Genomic DNA, 19,984 nt, shown 5'->3' on the forward strand with positions numbered 1-19,984 from the left:
AGGAGCTTGGTTTCTGTCCCAAAGTGTTGGATCGTGTGTCTTCTAAAACCAACAACAAGCTTCTTTTTGGCCAACGATTCAGGCTCACATCTGCGATCAGTAAATTGCTTAGTGAGTCTGCAGAAGGGCCAGAGGAGGAAGGGCAGGGCTGAAATGCCTCCTCCCTTCCCAGGTGGTTCTCTGTTTGGCTTGAGAAGAGCAGCAATCAGGATGCTCATGGGGAGCAAACTGAGTTTGTAGCCTTTCCCCTGAAAAGCCAGAAGATGAGGGTTTCAGAGGAAAATCCTTGGTGGAAAAAAAAAAAAAGACAGTAAATAAGGATTTCTCCTCTTTTCTCATTTTCAGAAAGGTCACCCCACCGACCAATCCTGCAGGCAGGGCTCCCTGCCAACCAGACCGTGGTGGTAGGGAGCAATGTGGAGTTTCACTGCAAGGTCTACAGCGATGCCCAGCCTCACATCCAGTGGCTGAAACACGTGGAAGTCAATGGCAGCAAATATGGACCTGATGGGACTCCGTATGTCACAGTGCTGAAGGTTGGTACAGGCTTCTTCTTCTCACCCTCAGGGCAGTCTTTCTGTAAGCCTGCCCAGTGGAATACTCTGCTTTTTGGAGGGGATACAGCAAAAATGTCTCGAAATCGATGTTCCAAACTCTTCTGTTTGCCAGAGATAACACTACTACTGTGGTGGCACAGATAAGCAATGAAGTTGTAACAGCTGAGGCAATTGTGAGAAATACAGCATAATGAAAAAGCTGTCAGATTGCATTTGGCCTAAAATTGTAAAAATACTCCTTTTTTCACAGCTTCAATAGAGGTATTTTCAGAGTTTATTAAAATAAAAGTCTCCCAGCTGAAACACATTGTTCCTTTTCCAAGTAAGCACTGTGCAGCAAGCACATAGCAAATGATGCTGAACCACCAACACCTGAGAGCCAGCACAGTCTTGTTCCAGCCACTAAATTTGTGAACACTGCTATTATCAGTGCTCAGGAAAGCCTTTTCTTTTTTTTTAATTGAGCAAAAAGTACATAATAAGACTTTGCTTTCTTAAAAGGGAACTTTCAGATTACAGCCAGAGCAAAGCCAGAGGGTTTGGTTCCCCTCAACCAATGTAAATATAAAAAGTATGGAATAGGGAGTGAAGAGCACATTGGACTTCTAAAATCCTTTAAAAAATAGTTAAAGGCACCGTGTGATGGTATTTATTAAAATATATAGGGCCAAATGGAGTTTTTCTGGCTCTGCAGTTAGTGCTGAAAGCAGATTTTGTCTCTGCAGCTTCAAGCTGAGGCTGTCCTGTGTGTGGATATTCCCTGTGCACATCCTGGTGCACACACCCTGCTTCTCTTTGTATGAAGTTTAAAAAAAAAAAAAAATCAACCGCTTATCAGACAGTATCTACAAAACTGTAACGCAGCCAGATACATTATAATAAAAGCCAGAGACCCTGGAAATAATTACACAGATTGAAATAACAGATTGGTTGGAAGAAATGGTTGGAGACAGTTCTTCAGGACTGGCAACATGTGCTTCTCTCGAGTTGAGAAAACTTTTTATTTCTCGCCGCCTCTCCAAATGTGTTTGAATTATGCATATTTGAATTTCCCCCTGGTTTCACAGCCCAGCACCAAGCTCTGAATAGCTGGTTGTGTCACATGCCATCTCGTATAGTCTCCGAGCTCCGTGTGTGGTCCCCGTGGGATAAAGTGCTACCTTTTGGAAGTTTGCAGAGCCGCTGCGAACAGTGCCTTGTGTCACAAGCACAAGCCCCCATTTTGCCGTGGCAAAGAACATACAAACAGTCCGTATAAATAGTGTTTTAAAATTAAGTTGGAGCGGCAGCAGGGTGGGTAGGTAATTAGAATTGCCAAATACCTTCTCTTCTGTGGACAGCAAAGGCTCCGCATTCCTCGAAGGGGAGCGCAGGCAGGCGTTTGAAAGCACAAGTTTTGTTTGGTTTTATGTTTTTTGCTGAATAGGACCAGCACACGTCTATTTACTACTTCTGGTTAATCAGGAATGCTTTGAATTGTATTAATGCCGCCATCAGCGCTGGGGCACGGAGCATTTCCATTTTGGGATGCATCTTTTGTGTGCCAGTACTGGGCCTCCACTGAGCTGTGTCAGGCACAGATTTGCAGGGATTTTTTTATTTTTTTTAAATGTGTTTTTTTATAAATAAAGATCTGGTAAAATGATCTTGCCGTCATCTCGGGGTCAGTCCTTTTGCTTTATGGACTTGTTCCCCTTGTGTGATGCTGTGCTCCTGCCTTGCCCCAGCATCCTGGCCAGAGCAGGGTGCTGCTAACAGCCCTCCCCTGCCCCATGCTGTGCTGCCTGCAGGGAGATAAGGCTTTTTTTATCAGCCTGCCCTTCCCTCCTGCTTTCAGGAGATTTTGTGGAGTGTAGGAGCTGCTATGGGGCAGTTTATCCCAGTCTCCATCACAGCAAGGGAGGCAGAGAGGTACCCAGCATGTGAAATTCCCCCCCACATCTAAAGGGGGGGTGTGAAACCCCACCCAAGTCCAGATGGATAAGTTGAATGCTGTACTTTCAACCCATTTTTTAAACAGCCTGACAAAACCAAGCCATCACCTGCATCAGTTCCTCAAAGCCTGGGCTAATTTGTGATCAAAGAAAACCCCATTTTCTTTGCAGAAGAGCACTAAATGCATTCCAGTTACAGAGGGGGGCTGGCAACACTGCGCCCAAGCTTTGTGAAAGGCTAAATTGTACATTCTGCATTGAAACATGCCCGGTTTAATTATAAACAAGGCAGCAACAGCAGGCAGGCACGTTTCCCCACTAGTCAGGGCACAGAAACTTGCACGTAAGCCTTAGAGATGAGATCAGGTCAAAACTGGTGGTGTTTATCGTCAGACATGGACACTGGGGCTCCTCTCTGGTGCCTCCTCTGAGTTCAGTTCCTAATAACCTATCAGAGCTGGCTGCCCCGATGATTTTAATGAGCTGCAAGTCATATTGGCAGGATCAGGCTTGGAAATGGAAGGCATCGAGACTGGGCTGGAGAGTGTAAGACCAAAACAGAAGAGAATTGCTTTATTTTCATTTCCAGAACTGAAGCTTCTTCTGAGGCCACTTAAAACAGTTGTGCATTTTCAGCCAAAATAAAAACAACTGTTTAGTGTTTAGGGAAAAAACTGGTGTGCTGTTGTGGCAGCACAGAAGAGGAGAAATAAACCCCTTGCTTAAAAGCCTGAAGTTTGTTTGATTTATATACACCACTTTATTTAGTAAAGAAGAGGCTCCTATAAGCAGTGGAAAAAATTACAGCTAATTTCTGAAAGGCAAAGTCAGCAGCGAGTTTCAGACCGCCACTGCTTATATTTTGTTTCCAAATTCTATTTTGGAATCTGATAATTGAAACAGCATTTGCTGAGCCGGGTTGCAAACACAAATCTCTGCTTAAGCCCTTTCTCTGGTGCTCCTGTCTGCAGAGTTACTAAGGAACCATAGGGCTTTGACTACTGTCAGATGGAGAAGGGGCACACTGGTCTGTTTTAAGAAAGAAATGGCATGTGTGAAGGGAAGGGAGCTCACCTGCACGTGGTTTGGGGGCCAAAGGCAACTTCTGTTCGTCACCCAGGTCCTGGGTTAGGTGTCTGACTGCAGGGTGAGCTGGGGATGTTGCTGCAGCCGTGCAGTCAATCCTAGCTGATGTAGGTGCGATGGAGCTATTGTTTGGTTTACTGAAGTTCAGGTTTCTGTCTATTCCTGCAGTCTTGGATCAGTACAAAACCTGAAGCCGATGCTAACCTAAATCTGTTCAATGTGACAGAACAAGATGAAGGAGAATATCTGTGTAGAGCCAACAATTTCGTAGGCATAGCCGAAAAGCCATTTTGGCTCCACATTCGCAAACCAAAACCAGGTAAACCACAGACTCTGTCCCAAGGCCCTGGCAACTGCAAGAATGAGCTATAACATTTTTAAGAATCTAGTGATTAAAATTACTATTCATTTTGTATTATACCCTGTCAACTGATGCTGAATGGCTTTATCTTATTTTCTTGCTAATTTTTTTTTTAACAAGACTGTAATGCCTATACAGCAATTGCCATGGAAAAATTCCCACAATAAAATGACTGTCAAATTTTGCCATCAACTCTTCATACTTTTATTCCTTTCCCTTCCTTACAATTGAGTGCTGATAACAGAATTGCATGTTAATGACCTGTGACATTCAAAGCTCTGGAAAACCAAAACTCTCAAAACTCTGTTTTGAGTTTTTCACCTATAAAACTGATTTAATCAGTTCTGTCCCTTGGAGAAGTAATGGAGAAATAAATACCAACATTGGCTCATGCTAGCAAACACATTAACTAGAGAGGAGAAACAGTCTCATGGGCTCTGGGGTTTGACTCCAGCCTAGAGGGTTTGGCTGCTGTGTTGTTCAGTGCCACTGCAGGAGAGTTCCTTACAGGCACTCTCTGATTATCAGCCAGATTTCTACTGCAGTGTCAAGTTCTGTGTAATCAATATAAGGCCTTGAGATGCCCACTGAAGAAATTCTAAAAAATTGTAGAATTCTATATTTTCTGGTGAACTCATGAACCGTAATGTTTGTATATTCCTCTGATCAGCACTTGAATCTTTCCCCACTACATCTCCCCTCCTTTCCCCTTTCTTTCTGTCTTTCCTCTCCTCATTCCCCATCTCTCTTTCCCCACCCCTGTACTCACCTCACTAACCCAAAGTCAGTCATATTGTGGGGGCAATTTTTCATTTGGATGCTTTTGCTTGCATGCTTCTTTAGTGGGACAGAGTAAGAACCTGGTGAAGGGTACTTTTTTTTTTGCTTTTGACTGCAGGTTGCAGAGGGGAATGAATAAATAAATGTGGAAGATGGGCCATTGGAAAATAAAAAAAAAAGAACCACCTTAATCTGCTTTTGAAATTTGCCTGTGGTGTCCTCACACTTGCTGGGAATGTGGCTTATTCTCTGTTTTCCTTCTTTCTATATGTGTGTGTTTTTTTTCCCCGTAGACGGCAGGTGTTAACACAACGGATAAGGAGCTAGAGATTCTGTACTTGCGAAATGTTACTTTTGAGGATGCTGGGGAATATACTTGTCTCGCAGGGAATTCTATTGGGTTCTCACATCACTCTGCTTGGCTGACGGTGCTACCAGGTATTTCCTTCTGTGCTGGCCTCTCCTTCCCTCTCCAGGATGCCTCGATGTTTTGCTTTAGAAATGCCAAGTTCCCGCAGACACCTCTTGCTTGGAAGAGGGGTGTTTTCCAGGGAGGGCTTTTCTCTGGGATTTGCTGCAGACCCCTGTTGCATACTTGCAGCTGACTCTTTTTGCATTGCATCTCAAAATATAAATGGTTGCAGTAGATATAAAATACACAGTGTCTTTTTTTAAAATCTAAATAACAGGGAGGTATTCACGGCCTCTTTGTTAGGATTATGAAGTGCCAAACTAAGGAGCTTTGTCTTCTTATGCTGACAGTGGGAGAAGAAAACCTCCCCATCAGATGATCCAGGGCACCTAAATTGGACATGAACTGTGGATCATCTTATGAAGGATCCTTTCTGTCTGACCTCATATCTTAACCTAAAATTAGATGCATAAGTGTCTGGTGTGAGTACACCCTTCCCTGCCTGTAGCATTATTTCCACTTCACGGATGAGCAGGCCAAGATAGTGATCTCAAACAGAAGGTCAAGGAGAGTCATCTGTAGGCAGAGCACAGGAGTCCTGGCTCCCAGGGGCATTGCATGCTGCCTGCTCCAGCTGGGATCGATGAAAACTGCAGTGGGCTTGAAACCCGAGGCCAGAGTGACCTCAATTTTGTGGTCCTTTCATGTGCAAAGCTCTTATTGACAATGAAGCAAGCACAGAATGTGCAACAGAGAGATCTGCTCTGCGAAAGGGGGAATGACGCTGTACTGCCCCTTCACCTGCAGAATCTGCCCCTGGCTACAGGGCAGGCTTGAGCATGGTCCAGGGAAGTACCAGCAGTATTCATACTGAATCTCATATGTGCTGTGCCTTGCAGAGAGGGCAGAACAAACCTCAAGTATGTTCAATACACCCTTTCTGAAAAGGCACCCAAAGTCCTAAAGAGCTCACTTTGATTCACCCAGTCATAGACCACATTTGGGTCCATCTCACAACACATCCATCTCAGGATGTGTTTAGGAACCGGAAACTTTGGCATTTCTAATCTTGACTTTTTCTGTGCGGGTGATTTGGATGTCATCACTTCTAGTGGGGCTTAAGAAGGTCTCCTCCGTGCCCGACCCTGCTGCCCGTGGGATCTGCTGATCTTTCCTGTTTATTTGCCAGCTCTGTAATAGCTGATCTGATCTTGTTTCTGCTTCTGACATCCACTGGAGTAGAATACATTTCCTTTGGTTAGAAAACTAATGTCTCTGTTATTTTCAGAATATCATGATATTGTCTTGTCCAACTCATACTCTGCTTTTACAATTTATGAATTCACACCTCTTATTTAAGCACAAAATAAGCAGGAGAAAACCGACCAAAAATCAAAAAAGTAGAACTTTATTTTGAAGTCAGCTGGGGTGAAGGACAGCCATCTGTGCAGCAGCAGGACCCTACAGAGAGGGTGCAAGATCCAGCCCACCTGGGGAACCTCAGCTTGCAGTGCCCTGTCTGTGCTGTGGGATGAGGGACAGGGAGCAGAGGGCAAGGCAGTGTGAACCAAGGCAGCAGAGCTGTGGCACCAACCACAGTGCCTGGTCCTAGGAGATTTGGTGCTGGTGGGAGGAGATGGCCATTGGGCAGGATCAGGCCCTCCACAGCTGGCACGCAGGCTGGAGCAGCCCCCAGTGTCACCAACAGCCCTTTCTCCTTGTCCTCCTGGGCTCAGCCACCAAAAACATGACACACAGCCTGCTGCTGCCTGGGAAAGGCTCCTGCTGCTTGCTGAAGGGACTGCTCAGCGATGGGCATGATCCTTAGTGAGCTGATCACACCAGCATGACTTCATTATAAAGCTTCCCACTGCTGATTGTTCCTCTGATGCCAGCATACATTTGGGGGACAGAAAACCAGTCCCACCATGGCTCCTTCCTCTGGTCTGTGTGCCTGTCCTGAGAGGAACAAGGGGGAAAACACAGCTGACCTTTGCTGGTCTCTAAAAAGTCTTGCAAGCAGGTAGCCACTGCTGATGGGCTCATGCCATCACCCTCCTGGGTCTCTCACCTCTCTTAGTCATATCTTCTGGCATCTTCCCAGCAGAACTAAATTTTCATTAAATAATTAAGTAGGTTTTTCTCTTGAGACTTTTTCCCTGTGTGATGCCTTACTTGTGGGTGCTGTTTAAACCCCTTGGTCCTTCAGGGCAGGCACTGGTCAGGTGGAAACCTTTGCTGGAGAATCTGAGTCAGCAAAGTGCAGCAAACCCCAGTCCTGCACATCCAAGGCATCCAGCCATGTTGCATGGATGTGTGGAGAAAGCAAGATCTGGCTCAGAGGGACAGCACAGACTTGTGAAGATGCCTTCAGCCTAGAGCAGTGGTTTTCAGTCTGTGGGCTGAAGGCTCTTAAAAACTCAAGGGTTGCATCAAAGGGGGGCAGTAAAATTACCCCGAAAAGGGCAAACTGCACTAATGGTTTAGCCACAGCTGCAGGCGGAAAACCACTGGCCTGGGAGTCCCCTTGCTGAAGTCACTGAGCAAATTGGCATAGCTCAACAAATCCTCCCCAAATTCTCTGTGCTGTGTGTGTAGTTGTGTGTGGGCACCTGCCTGCCCCATCCTGACTGCCATCTCTTGTCACCCTGCAGCCGAGGAGCTCATGGAGATGGATGATTCGGGCTCAGTGTACACTGGCATTCTCAGTTATGGCACTGGCTTTTTCTTCCTTCTCCTGGTGCTGGTCTTGGTGATTGTCTGGAGGATGAAAATGCCAAACAAAAAAGCCATGAACACCCCCACTGTACAGAAAGTCTCCAAATTCCCACTCAAGAGACAGGTAACAGAAAGTAGATACAAGATTCCTATTCCCCCCTATGGTATCCCTCTTTTTTTTTTTTCTTTTTTTTTTCCTTTTTTTTTTTTTTTCTTCTCCACTTTGAAGTTCTCTCTCTAGGTGAGAAGCTCCACCAGAAAAACATTGCCCAAGAGGGACATAATTTGGCTGCAGCCTAGAAATGTAACCCCCTTTTATTTATTTCTGTGCCAGTGGAGCTTTGGCAGAGGTGGCAGCTGCCTCTGGTTCGTGAGCAGCCCCCATTGCTGTTGGCCTTGCCCAAGAGGTTCTGGCAGTGCAGCTGTGGGTGCCACAGAAAGCACATCTGGCAGGGGAACATCCAGTCCAGGCTCCCTGGAGGAGCAAGGATCTGGGGAGAAAGAGCACTAGTTGTGCTCATTCCTGCTGTCACAGGGGTCTCTGGTGAGCCCAAAACTGTTCTCGTGGAGCTGGCAGGGATCCTCTGTGCAGTTAGAGGTGTTCTGCCATAGGAAATTGCAGAAGGGGAGAAGATAAAGACACCATGTGAAACCCCATGGTGAGGGGTGCAGATTTCAGGCTTTGGCTGCAAGTTCATGGTGGGCATTGACAGTGCCAGGATGGGAGAAGTCACTCCATAGCCTCTATGGGCTGTGGAAGTGCAGCAGAACAACTGAATGGGTTACACCTCCTGATGCTGGAGGGCACTGTCTGGCTTGTCCCTCCTTTCCACCTGCTAAACACCTGACCACAGCTGCCTAAAGGAGTGCATTTCTGCAAGGGTGGGGACATTTCCCAGTTAGAAATTCCCAGAAACATCCATGGGCAAAGAGAGCTCAAACCTCCTCAGTGATCCATCTCGGGCACTGCCTGCCCAGGAGATACAGTTGGCAATAACACTTCATTTGCTCTACCCAAGCAGGTGTCGCTGGAGTCCAACTCTTCCATGAATTCCAACACGCCCCTGGTCCGGATCACTCGCCTCTCCTCCAGCGATGGGCCAATGCTGGCCAATGTTTCCGAGCTGGAGCTGCCTCCAGATCCCAAGTGGGAATTGACACGTTCTCGGTCAGTCAAACCCACAGGTTGAAACCTTTTTGCCTGCTGGGAGTGTACCCACACCAGGACCCCCTAACATACCTGTTTGTTCCTCCCTCCAGCCTGACCCTGGGGAAGCCCCTTGGCGAGGGGTGCTTTGGACAAGTGGTGATGGCAGAAGCCATTGGGATTGATAAGGACAAGCCAAACAAGGCCATCACAGTTGCTGTCAAGATGTTAAAAGGTATGGGGAGTCCAGAGGACTGAACAGCATATTGTGCTGGGATTTCCTCTCTTTGCCTCTCTTTCAAGTCTTTCATACAAACTAGAGACAATAGAAGAAAGCCAGAACAGCCTTTCTTCCCCTTTACACACATAGCCTGGGGGTGAGGGCTGTCCTTGGAGAGCAGGCAAAAGTGCAAATCCCATCAGGAAGAGGGACTGGGAATTAATCCAGTTCTCTGCCAAGGGGTAATAACATCCCTGACAAGAAGGGGAACCCCCTTCACTTCTAGCCAGCTCCGTGAATCAGCCCACTCCTTACTCCTCCCATAACCAGCACTGCCTGTTCTACCAAAAGCTTGTGCAGCATCCTCAGATGGAGCTTGCAGAATTTCATCTGACAGACTCCTTCTTGAGGAACTTTTTCATTGAAGAAATTTGGTCCCAGACTCCTGAGAAGTTAAAGGGAGACCAGAAATGGGGGAGTCACTGGGCACCTCCAGATAAGTCTCCATTTCCCATCCTGCCCCCAGACACAGTAGCCACAGACAGCTGAGGAGTTCAGCTGGAGCAAGCAAGGCAGGTGCTCCAGCAGTGAGCAGCCTGGGCTTGAGGTTACGTGGGGGGACATTGTAATAAAAAGTAATATTTCATCAGGAAAGGGTTTGTTTAATTTACATTTCCTTTAGTCCTTTCTGAAGCTGGTTTTGGGAGTAGGAACACTTCCGTCTTTTCAAACCAAAACATTCCTTTGGGGAGGTTTTCCCCAATTTTTCTACTTTTCTAGATAGGTTTTTCTATTTTCATAGAAAAATTACAACTTTCCATTTAAAAAGTACATTCCCTCCCAGCTCTGATCTTCCACCATCATTGACTCTTGGCCCCTAGAGATGGGGGAGGGAAACTATCAGAAAAAACAGGTACCAGGTACCAAAACCTGATTTTGTTTTTTTTAAATACTTGTGAGGTTGAAACAGAAGATGAAAGGCATTATTGATTTCCATATGAACATTGACCTCCACTTACCTGTTCTTTTGTTGCCATGGTAGTAGGTTTTTTTTACTTTGAGTCTTCTTCCCAAAGTCGAATAAAGCCAAATACAGCCATATTCTGAGTATTGTTTCCCCATCAAAGCCCCACATGGCTGCACAGCAGTTGTAACTATTCCCCTAAACATTACTTTCTTCCTGACATTTTTTGCTTTCCTCTTCTACTTTCTCCAGATGATGCCACAGACAAGGACCTTTCTGACCTGGTCTCTGAGATGGAAATGATGAAAATGATTGGGAAGCATAAAAACATTATTAACCTCCTCGGTGCCTGCACGCAGGACGGTACGTAGCAGAGCAGCCCAGTGCTCACAGGGTTGTGGGGTGCTCAGATTTAGCTGTCCCTTCTCTGTAATCACTGGTTGTCCAGAATATCCCAGATGAGATTTTGGTGGTCAGCTGTTCCTGTGCTGGATGCTGATGTGCCCTTCCTTGCAGGACCACTCTATGTGCTGGTGGAATACGCGTCAAAGGGAAACTTGCGGGAATACCTCAGGGCGCGTCGCCCACCTGGCATGGACTATTCCTTTGACACCTGCAAGCTGCCCGAGGAGCAGCTGACATTTAAGGACCTGGTTTCCTGCGCCTACCAGGTGGCACGGGGCATGGAGTACTTGGCGTCTCAGAAGGTGAGTTGAGAAACCTCCTTTGGTAGAAGCCTCGGCCAAAGCTGTGCTCAAAGGCAGGGGATGCTGTGTGTGTGGGACAACCCCAGGCAAAACGTTGCAGGCTTCTCCCTTTAGAGGCCAGGTTTTGCTGTATGGAGGTTTTTTGCTGGAGACTTTATCCATATGCAAAGTCCCCATATGCTAGGCTGCATTCCTGAACCATGCAGCTGTACAGCTGTCACCTGCAGGACCCTTAGCACCCCCAAAATGTCTATAAAAGCACAAGCAGCCCAGACCAATCTGTGAGTCTATATACTTTGGATATATTGCGGATACCCTAATTTGAAAATTCTTTTCCCCTGAAACATCACCCTGCACTCCTCTTCTTGGGGTAGCATTATAGAAAAGCAGCTGCACGTCCCAGTAAGCACCCACAGAAGAGAGGAGTTGGCTTTCTCATCCGCCCATCCCGTTTGGAGAGAAAATCTGTGAGGTGTTGCTAAGAGGAGGTTCCCACTGAGCAGGCACGGTGGGGTGGTGACACAGAGAGCCAGGAGCTGAGCAGTGCCCGCAGCTTTATGAGCCTGGGAGTCAATGAAACAGCAGCTCATAAACCACACGGTGCTGTTGGTTCCAGGCGCGAGCAGCTAACGAGCTCTTATTTATTGACTTGCTCACCTTTCACAGTGCATTCATCGCGACTTGGCAGCCAGGAACGTGTTAGTCACTGAAGATAATGTGATGAAAATAGCTGATTTTGGCCTCGCTAGAGACGTTCACAACATTGACTATTACAAGAAAACCACCAATGTAAGTACAGAGCTGCCAAGCACATGGAGTTCTGCTTCTGGCAGGGAACTCTGTCATCCCTTCAGCAAGCGGCCCTTGTCCATTTCTAGAGGAGCTTAGGAGGAAGAAATATGACAGGGATTTCACCTAGGGAGGGACTCTAGATAGGCTGGTACCAGGAGTCTATCTACCATCTGTTTTTTCCTGACAGATCCTGGTCCTGCTGGCAGCTGGTTGTGAGGTCTCAGCTCTGGCCAGCATGCTTTAGACTAATAGAAACTGAGGTTTCTCCCAAAGAGGAGTGGAGCCCTTTCCAGTCTGCTCCACTTCTGTTCTTAAAAGTCCCAAGGAGCCAACTTCTGTCTCACCAGAGCCCTTGACAGAGGAATGTCACTTCCTGTATACCTGGATCTACCTGTCTTTCATGCATTTCTCTCTTTTTTACATCTGAGCTCCTTGACACCACTTCCAAGAGCGAGAAGGTTGTCCCAAACAAGGGCTGAGGCCTGGAGTTGTTTATATTTTCTGTAGACATGAATTTACAAATGAAGGGCTGAGAGAAGGAGCCCTGTGTCTTGCTTGAGAGCCTGCTGCAGATGTTGAGCCCTGAGGAAAAACCATAACTAGGACAGAGTGAGGAGATGGCAGTGGAAGATTGAGGGCAGTGCAGAACCCATGAGTTTTGGGATTGCCAGGGGTTAAAATGTCCAAGCAGTCCTTGAAGCCCGCCTCGTCCATACTGATCCACTTCAATAGCACATCAGAAATCTTTCTTAATTGCCAGGATTTCTTAATCATAAATTAATAACAATTCTTGGGAATTTTAATCACAGATCAGATGGATTTTCCCTGTTTGAGCTGTGTGGGACAGCTGAGAGCATAATCCCATTTGAGCATCCTGCCTGTGTCCTGTCTCTAGTTGTTTCCCTGTGTGAGACAGTGGGTCAGAAGAGGACAAAGTTCCCCCATATCCAGATTATGGCTCAAACACAAAACAGTGCTTTCTGTCTCCCTCCAGGGGCCAAACAAAGCCCCAGAGAATTATGATTAATCTAGTCTTTCTCATCTTGTGTTTCTCATGTGACAGTCTGTGTTTATGACCCTGATGTAGGATGGGATCAGACATCCTCCTTTAGCCTCCAGCAGGATCAGGATTTGTTTCTAAGAGAACCTGGCCCTTGCCTTCACTCTTTAGAAGTTTCCCCCCAAGTTGAGTCTAAACTGGGTTTGGACTTGGAGTCAACTGTACCTTCCAACCAAAGAGATGGAAAATGTTGTCCCATGCTCTGCCACAGAGCTCACTGCATCTGTGAGCAGTGGGTGCTGTTCCCATGCAGAGATTTAGATGCTCTGATATGTTAAACCTGCCTTGGCAGTGGAATACAGTCCTCTACAGAGAGCATTTACTACAAAGATTGTCAGCAAAGATCCAGGGATCAAATGCTCTAATCTGTTTATATGTGGCCACTGCTGCTTTGCCCAGTGACCGGGAAGGCAGATGTGGTTGTTAATGAAAATGTTTCAAACTGGATTAGAAAAGAAGATTCAGATGGTGCCGTTGTGGCTGGGGGAATATGCTGATGGGATGTTCCCATTGTCTTCCTAATTACAGGGTCGGCTGCCTGTGAAATGGATGGCTCCAGAAGCCTTGTTTGACCGGGTCTATACTCACCAGAGCGATGTGTAAGCAAACCCACACTTTAAAAAAAAAATCTGACAGGGAAATCGACACCTATAGTATCGTACAGACAAAAGTACTGCTAAGCATGACCAGGGCTTGTTTGCTACTGGAGTGCCTGGGGATGTAAAAGTACAGGAATTGATTCTCTGCTGCATCTTCACACACGTGGTTTTATTTTGCTGTTATCTGGTTGCTTTCATCTCGGGATCTCTAGAGAGCTGCTGAAAAATTGCTGGAAAGCAGGCAGGTATTTCTTATCCAGTTTATAGATGAGGTGATTCATCCAGTAGTTGAAAAATATTGTGCGAAAAAATCTTATGGAAAACAAAATTACCCTCAGCATCCTCCACACTTTGCCCCAGACAGTTACACTTCAGCCAGAGACATGGAATGAGCTTGAAATACTCTGTCTGCTGTTAGAATTGATCAGAGAATATTCAGCAAATGTAGTCTCAGATTAATTCTGCCATTTAATTTTTTTCTTTATTTTTCCTTATCCTATCTGATCTGGTTTAGTGCCTCTGCACAGTAAGCAAACAGCAGAGCACTCCTCACATGTAAATCAGTAACACATCTGAATTTTGCAAGGGCTGAAGCAGCTCCACATGTACACTAGCTTTTTTATTGCAATATTTGATCAATAATGGCACTTTTATAGCCAGCCTGCCTGCTCCCCAAAGCTCCCTGCTTGCAATTGGACAAATGATTCCTTTCTGTTTCTGTATTTTTCAGATACTTTGGCTTTTATTGATCTTAAATCATAGTTTCCATGCTTAGGTAATGCTGCAGAGGGCATGACAGATAAATCAAAGCTAGAGAATGGGAGAGTGAGTGTGCGTGAAAGCGAAACAGAGACAGATAATCCCTGTTTTTAGAAGGAAAATGAAGAAGGCAAAAGATATTTTTGAAAAAAAGGACTTTTAACCAGAGCACAGCTGCAGGACTGAAGTGTGTAACATTAGTGCTCTGCTGATTTTTGTTGGGGTATTTTTCTCCCAGCTTGGCCAGTGAAATGAGTGTTGTAACAAGCAAGTTTTGGTATCAGCTTGCACAATTAGTGGCCTGTGGTTCCAAGCCTGCAATTCAGTGAAGCCGTGCATGAATAATTTGATTTGTTCCATTCAGTGGAGCTGGTGGAAGACCTAACAAAGAGCTGGCGGTGATAGATGGGCTGTCACCTATCTGATTAAATGCTCATTTCAATTTCAGACTTGGTGCCTGGGATTTCTTTGCTATTGAGTTGGATCAGCAGAGATCTCCGAGTAACTAGTAAAAATGGCCTAGGCAATTAGTCATGCTATTGATGACTTTGTTAGCTATGCATGGCTGCACAGAAATAAAGCCTAGCAAGGGGGAAGGGATATGGGGGGGCTTGGAAAAAAAACCTCATTGAATTTTAAAGATCTTTCTTTGGTTTCCAGCTGGTCTTTTGGAGTGCTACTATGGGAGATCTTCACTTTGGGAGGGTCTCCATACCCAGGAATTCCTGTTGAGGAACTCTTCAAGCTCTTGAAGGAAGGCCATCGGATGGACAAACCTGCAAACTGCACCCATGATTTGTGAGTGTGTGGTGGTGCTGACCTTGCTCCCCTGTCCATTCCCTCTGTGGCCAAACACACTCCCCATGGGCTGTTGGGTCTGGGCAGTTGGGACATCCCCACTGGGAAATTGTGTGCCCATCTCCAGGTAGATTTTGCTCAGCCTGTGGCTGCTGAGTGACACGTGGCACCTGCCCTCACTGGGTGGGTGGTGTTTGGGGGTGCAGCTCTGGTGTGTCACCTTCAGGACAGGTCCTCCTCCTGCTCTGAGGGCACAGTCATGCATCAGATGATCGGTAATGAGGATCATGGCTCCACAAAACCCAACCCTTCCCCCCACCTGGCCACACACCAAGGCCACCATGGCTGAAGTTGCTTTGGCCACAGCTGTCCTCTGAGGTGATTTGGGGGTGGTTGTCACTCAGCCCAACCGTGTGTGACTATCCCCTGTCCCCCATGCAGGTACATGATCATGCGGGAGTGCTGGCACGCCGTCCCCTCACAGCGACCCACCTTCAAGCAGCTGGTGGAAGACCTGGACAGGGTCCTCACCGTGACATCCACCGACGTGAGTGTGGCGGGAGGGGCGTGGGAGGGGTCAGCTGGTCACCAGCACGGGGGACACCCAGCACTGACGGCTCTGTCACCCTGGCAGGAGTACCTGGACCTCTCGGTGCCCTTCGAGCAGTACTCACCAGCCGGCCAGGACACCCACAGCACCTGCTCCTCAGGGGACGACTCAGTCTTTGCACATGACCTGCTGCCCGATGAGCCCTGCCTGCCCAAGCACCCGCCCTGCAACGGCGTCATCCGGACGTGAGGAGCCCCGGGGTGCACGGATGGACGGACAGACAGACGGACGGACAGACAGATGGACAGACGGACGGATGGGCGGGCAGTGTGCCCGTGGAGGTGCTGAGCGTGCAACCGTAGTGAAGGATCTTCTGGTGGAACTGTGTGATGGTGCCTGGAGATTTGTGTTGTTGACAAGCTGTTCAGGGTAAAAAAAAAAAAAAAATTAACTTTTTTTTTATAATTTTTTTTTTTAAATATTTTTTTTTTCCCTATTGCTGTATGAAAAGTCAAGAAGCACTGTTTGGCCTGAAGGAACTAATCTCTTGCCAAGATGATCTATCCTAGGTGATTTTTTTGTTGTTTTTTTTGGTTTACTTTTCATTTTGCTAGGGTTTTTTTTTCTTTACTACGCAGAATGTTGAACCTGGGGGGTGCTGACCCCCCAGCCTCCGCGCTTGCATTCTGAGTGCCAGAGTTACCATTCTGTGCCTGCAATACGAAGAAAAGAAAAAAGAAATCTTCCTTTAAAAATTAAAAAAAAAGAAAAAAAAGATGTAAAGAATGTGGAAATTCTTCGCTTATGCAATCTGTACATGAACCTTTTTGGTGGAGCTGAAAAGCCACGTTGCCTGCAGGGATTCATATATTTATAAAAATATCTATATTTTTGTTGTCGTCGTTTTTATAGCTTAATGATCATACTACCCAGCTACATAGAAGGAATCCTTTTTGGAAGAAGAGGAAACAAAGCTAAGTGAAATGCAAATTGTCGACGGAGAAACGAAAGTAAAAATAGTGAAAAGAGACGGTCAAGTCACCTGAAGTGTCAGCAGCGCCTTGGCCCTTGCACAGGGCTGGGATGGAGCTGTGCCAAGGCAGGAGCAGAGCTCAGGGATGGGCAGAGACCCCGTGGGGAGCAGAGCATCACCCACCTGAGAGCAGAGGGTGCCCTGAGACCTGCTGCTGGGTGCCCACACGGCGTCTCAAGGCACATCCTGACCTTTGAGAACAGCCATTTCGGGGTGGTGGGGATGGAAAAATCACATTTTTTGGGGTTTGCCTGTTCTTGCTTGCCAAGGGTGAGTGGGGGGAGCAGCTCCTCCATCCACCCCTTGACACCAGAGGTTTGGCTCCATCTATGTGCAGTGACTCGGAGAAAAGTTACGGGTACCTGTAGGCAAGAGCCTTTAACTTATATCAAAAAGGTTTATTCCAGAGAATCTGTGTATATATCTATAAATATATCGTGTATATATATAAATAAATATATTAAAAGAGAAGAATGTATAATACTAATGCAACATAAAAGCAGTACTGAGAGAGAGTCTCAAAATACGAGCATTGCAATCTAGGATATACTGATCTGGGCAAAAGAAAAGATGTTTTTGATTGTTTGTTTTATATCTTCACAGTTTTGTTTTAAAAATTGTACCTTAACATGTATATTTGTAAAGTTATTTATAGACATTAACATATCTGTTCATTGGTTTAAATAGCATAGTGTTACTGTAAACTTTAAATTTCACCAAACTTAAGGGTGTTTTTTTTAACTTATTAAAAATGGAGAAAAAATATATTAATCAAGTTTTTCCTTTGTGTTTATGGGAAATATTGAAAGAATGTATAGATGTACAGTCCTTTAACAAATTACATTTAATGTTATAAATATATATATGTATTCATTAAAAAAATATTAGTTTATCCTGGATTGCAGTGAGCAAAGGTAAGTTTATTTTTCAATACATCACCAGTGGTTAAAACCAAACAAATAGCAGCAGAGAGATGATTTTTACATATTTCAGAAAAACAGGGCCAAGAATTCTTCCATCAGTTTAACCACTGTGCATTAAGGGGGTGTGGGTGTTTATTTTTCTATTTTCAAATGAAGGTATTCTTTGTGGTCGATTTAATAACAAGTATGCAGCAAAGTGAAATGTTGACTTTGGATGATTCGGGGTAGGTTGTTTTCTCTCCCCTTTGCCAGTACTGTTGTATTTTGGGCTTCAGAAATGCCATGTGAGCAAAATAGTGACACTGTTTGCAGGAGAGCTGCTGCAGCTGCGTATTTCTTTCGCATCTAACACATTGGAAAATGCCTGATTTTTGGTGTTTAAAATGCTGTGCTATTTTGTTCCTCAGTGCCAGGTAGCTGTTTAAAAGCACAGGAGTGAACTAAGGAATGTTAGCATAGATCAAGCTGACAATGGGGGCGGTTTGGGCTGAGGATTTATTGTGGGTGGGTTGATCTTTTTGGGTTTTTTTGGTTTTTTTTGGGTTTGTTTTTTTTTTTTTTTGTCCAGAAGATTTTATGTACTACCAGAAAGAGGCAAAGCAAATTGCATCCTGAATTCTTTCTTTTCATTTTTCTCTGGTGCATATTACATATCAATGTTGCAGAATAACAGGATGACAACATCTCATTTAAAGATTTTTTTTTTTTCTTCTTAGAGCCACAGAATCCTTATCCTAAAATAATTTATAGTTTGAGGTTACTTCAATGGAAGTTTGAGAAGGTAGATTTCTATAGATTTTTGTTCTGTTGGAATAAAAAAATTTTTTTGTATTTTCTTACAAATGTCTGCTAATTGTGTACATTCCAAGTACTCGAAGCAATGAGTTTTCCTGTACTGAAAAAAGAAAATGTACAAAACTGTGCATGGTTTTAAATGTTACTAGATATTATAAATATATATATAATTTATTGAGTTTTTACAAGATGTATCTGTTGTAGACTTGTTGACTTTAACATTTCTTATTCAATGCTTATATAGTTTTATAGCCTGGACTATTATCTTTAAAAGCTTAAAAAAAATTAAAAGTTCCAATTTTGTTACATTTTATACTGTTGATGTTACAATCCACAGGTTTCCATAGTGTGATTTTTGCAATGAGCAACTCTGTTCAGTTTATTTTAATACTGTATTTCTGTGCCTGACAGCTGCAGCTGTCAAAGGTGTGAGATGAACACTAAATAAAACTATTCTGCTTTTGTTAACATGGGAAACTTACTTCTACAAAAAATAATAATAATAATAAACAAGTTGTTAAATTTTGGGGTTCATTCCCAGTTGTGAGGGTCCTTTGCAAAACCAAGTGTTCCAGGCACTGGGACTTGCAGTGCCAGGAAGGTTTAATTTTTACAGTGCTGCTTTGCGAGTCCTGGCCAGCTCAGGTTTTGTGTTCATAATAAATTTACAGCAATTTTGGTTGAAGGGCAGCATTCTGTATTTGCTAGTGGGTATGTTTATGAGCCATTTTGTGCACAGAGGTGTCAGCCCTGCTCTCAGATGGAATTAAGCCCATGGCAGGAGCAAAGGGGCAGGAATTGCTCATTAAAGCCTCCTGTGGGAGGTTTCTTCCAGCCCACTGGGATAGGCACAGGGGACCTCATCCTGCCCGGCTTCCAAGGAGCAAGGGGAGACCAAGTTTGGCTTTGGCTTTGACTCTGGGGTGGGTTAAGCAAGGGAACTTTGTAAATCCTGGTTTTGCTGGTAGCTGACAATGCAGCTTGGGAAATCCTACCAACACTTTCATATGATATTAAGTGATTCCTACAAGTGATCCTGTTGAACTGCATCCCAGACACCTGGATTTTGGCTTACAAGTTTGCCTGCAGTAGCAGGCATTTGTGTTTGAAGTAGCTGGGCATGGAGTGACATGCATCCAAGGAGGTTATATCTCTGCACTGGGACTGGCACCACCACTGTTACATCCTAGATTAAAAAAAAAAAAATTAAAAACGTGGGGTTGAGGTGATTTCCTCGCTGCTGTGAGAAAAAACACCACTGTTTTAGCACCACTGCCTTGTGAGAGGAGTCTTGCTACCTGAAATGAGTTGGTTCCATGCTGTAAGGACATGCTTTGGTGGCCAGCCCTGAACCCTGCCACAGCAGGAGCAGTGTGGGCCAGGGGACAAGCCCTGGCCATGCAGGGCTGCAGGCAGAGTGGCTAAATGGGCTTAGCTGGCTCATGTGGAAGTTGCTCCATCGTGGCAGTGTGGAGAGGATTTGTGCTCCATTTGCCACCACCAGGACTCGAAAAGCAGGAGAGGGCCAGATCCTTCTGCAGTGAGCTGTGCTGTGTTGCACACCCGTGCTTGAAAGCTCTCCCAAAAAAAGTCCTCTGGGCAAACAGAGCAGAGAAATCAAAGTCACAGAGAGGGAAGTCTGTCCTGCTGCAGTGGCTGACCTGCACATGGCGCTGGCTTGGTGTTTGCTTTCCCTCTTGGGTTTCATGATGTCATTCTTCCTCTGCTGGCCTTCACCCGCAGCCGTGTTTGCTTGTGGCCTGGGGAGGAGAGGGTCATATTTTACTTT

General features: G+C 45.4%; 1 protein-coding gene across 6 annotated transcripts in view; it reads left to right on the forward strand.

Annotated features, from left to right (window-relative positions):
* FGFR3 (fibroblast growth factor receptor 3) overlaps positions 1-18,729 on the forward strand; it is a 55,447-nt gene extending 36,718 nt beyond the window's left edge. Inside the window, exons 7-18 of one of the 6 annotated variants that reach the window (XM_085059605.1) lie at positions 346-536; positions 3,746-3,896; positions 7,785-7,978; positions 8,871-9,016; positions 9,109-9,230; positions 10,432-10,542; positions 10,696-10,886; positions 11,553-11,675; positions 13,267-13,337; positions 14,757-14,894; positions 15,336-15,441; positions 15,529-18,729. In XM_085059605.1, the coding sequence (XP_084915731.1) occupies positions 346-536; positions 3,746-3,896; positions 7,785-7,978; positions 8,871-9,016; positions 9,109-9,230; positions 10,432-10,542; positions 10,696-10,886; positions 11,553-11,675; positions 13,267-13,337; positions 14,757-14,894; positions 15,336-15,441; positions 15,529-15,693 (1,709 nt within the window). In that variant the 3' untranslated portion in view covers positions 15,694-18,729. Of the gene's footprint in view, positions 1-345; positions 537-3,745; positions 3,897-5,011; positions 5,157-7,784; positions 7,979-8,867; positions 9,017-9,108; positions 9,231-10,431; positions 10,543-10,695; positions 10,887-11,552; positions 11,676-13,266; positions 13,338-14,756; positions 14,895-15,335; positions 15,442-15,528 lie in introns of all 6 variants that reach the window. The other 5 variants (XM_085059606.1, XM_085059607.1, XM_085059608.1 and 2 more) reach the window with 5 other exon arrangements.
* Positions 18,730-19,984: the final 1,255 nt, after the last annotated feature.

The sequence above is a fragment of the Lichenostomus cassidix genome, chromosome 4 (assembly GCF_008360975.1).
Source record: "Lichenostomus cassidix isolate B80296 chromosome 4, HeHo_3.0, whole genome shotgun sequence".
Classification (NCBI taxonomy): Eukaryota; Metazoa; Chordata; class Aves; order Passeriformes; family Meliphagidae; genus Lichenostomus; species Lichenostomus cassidix.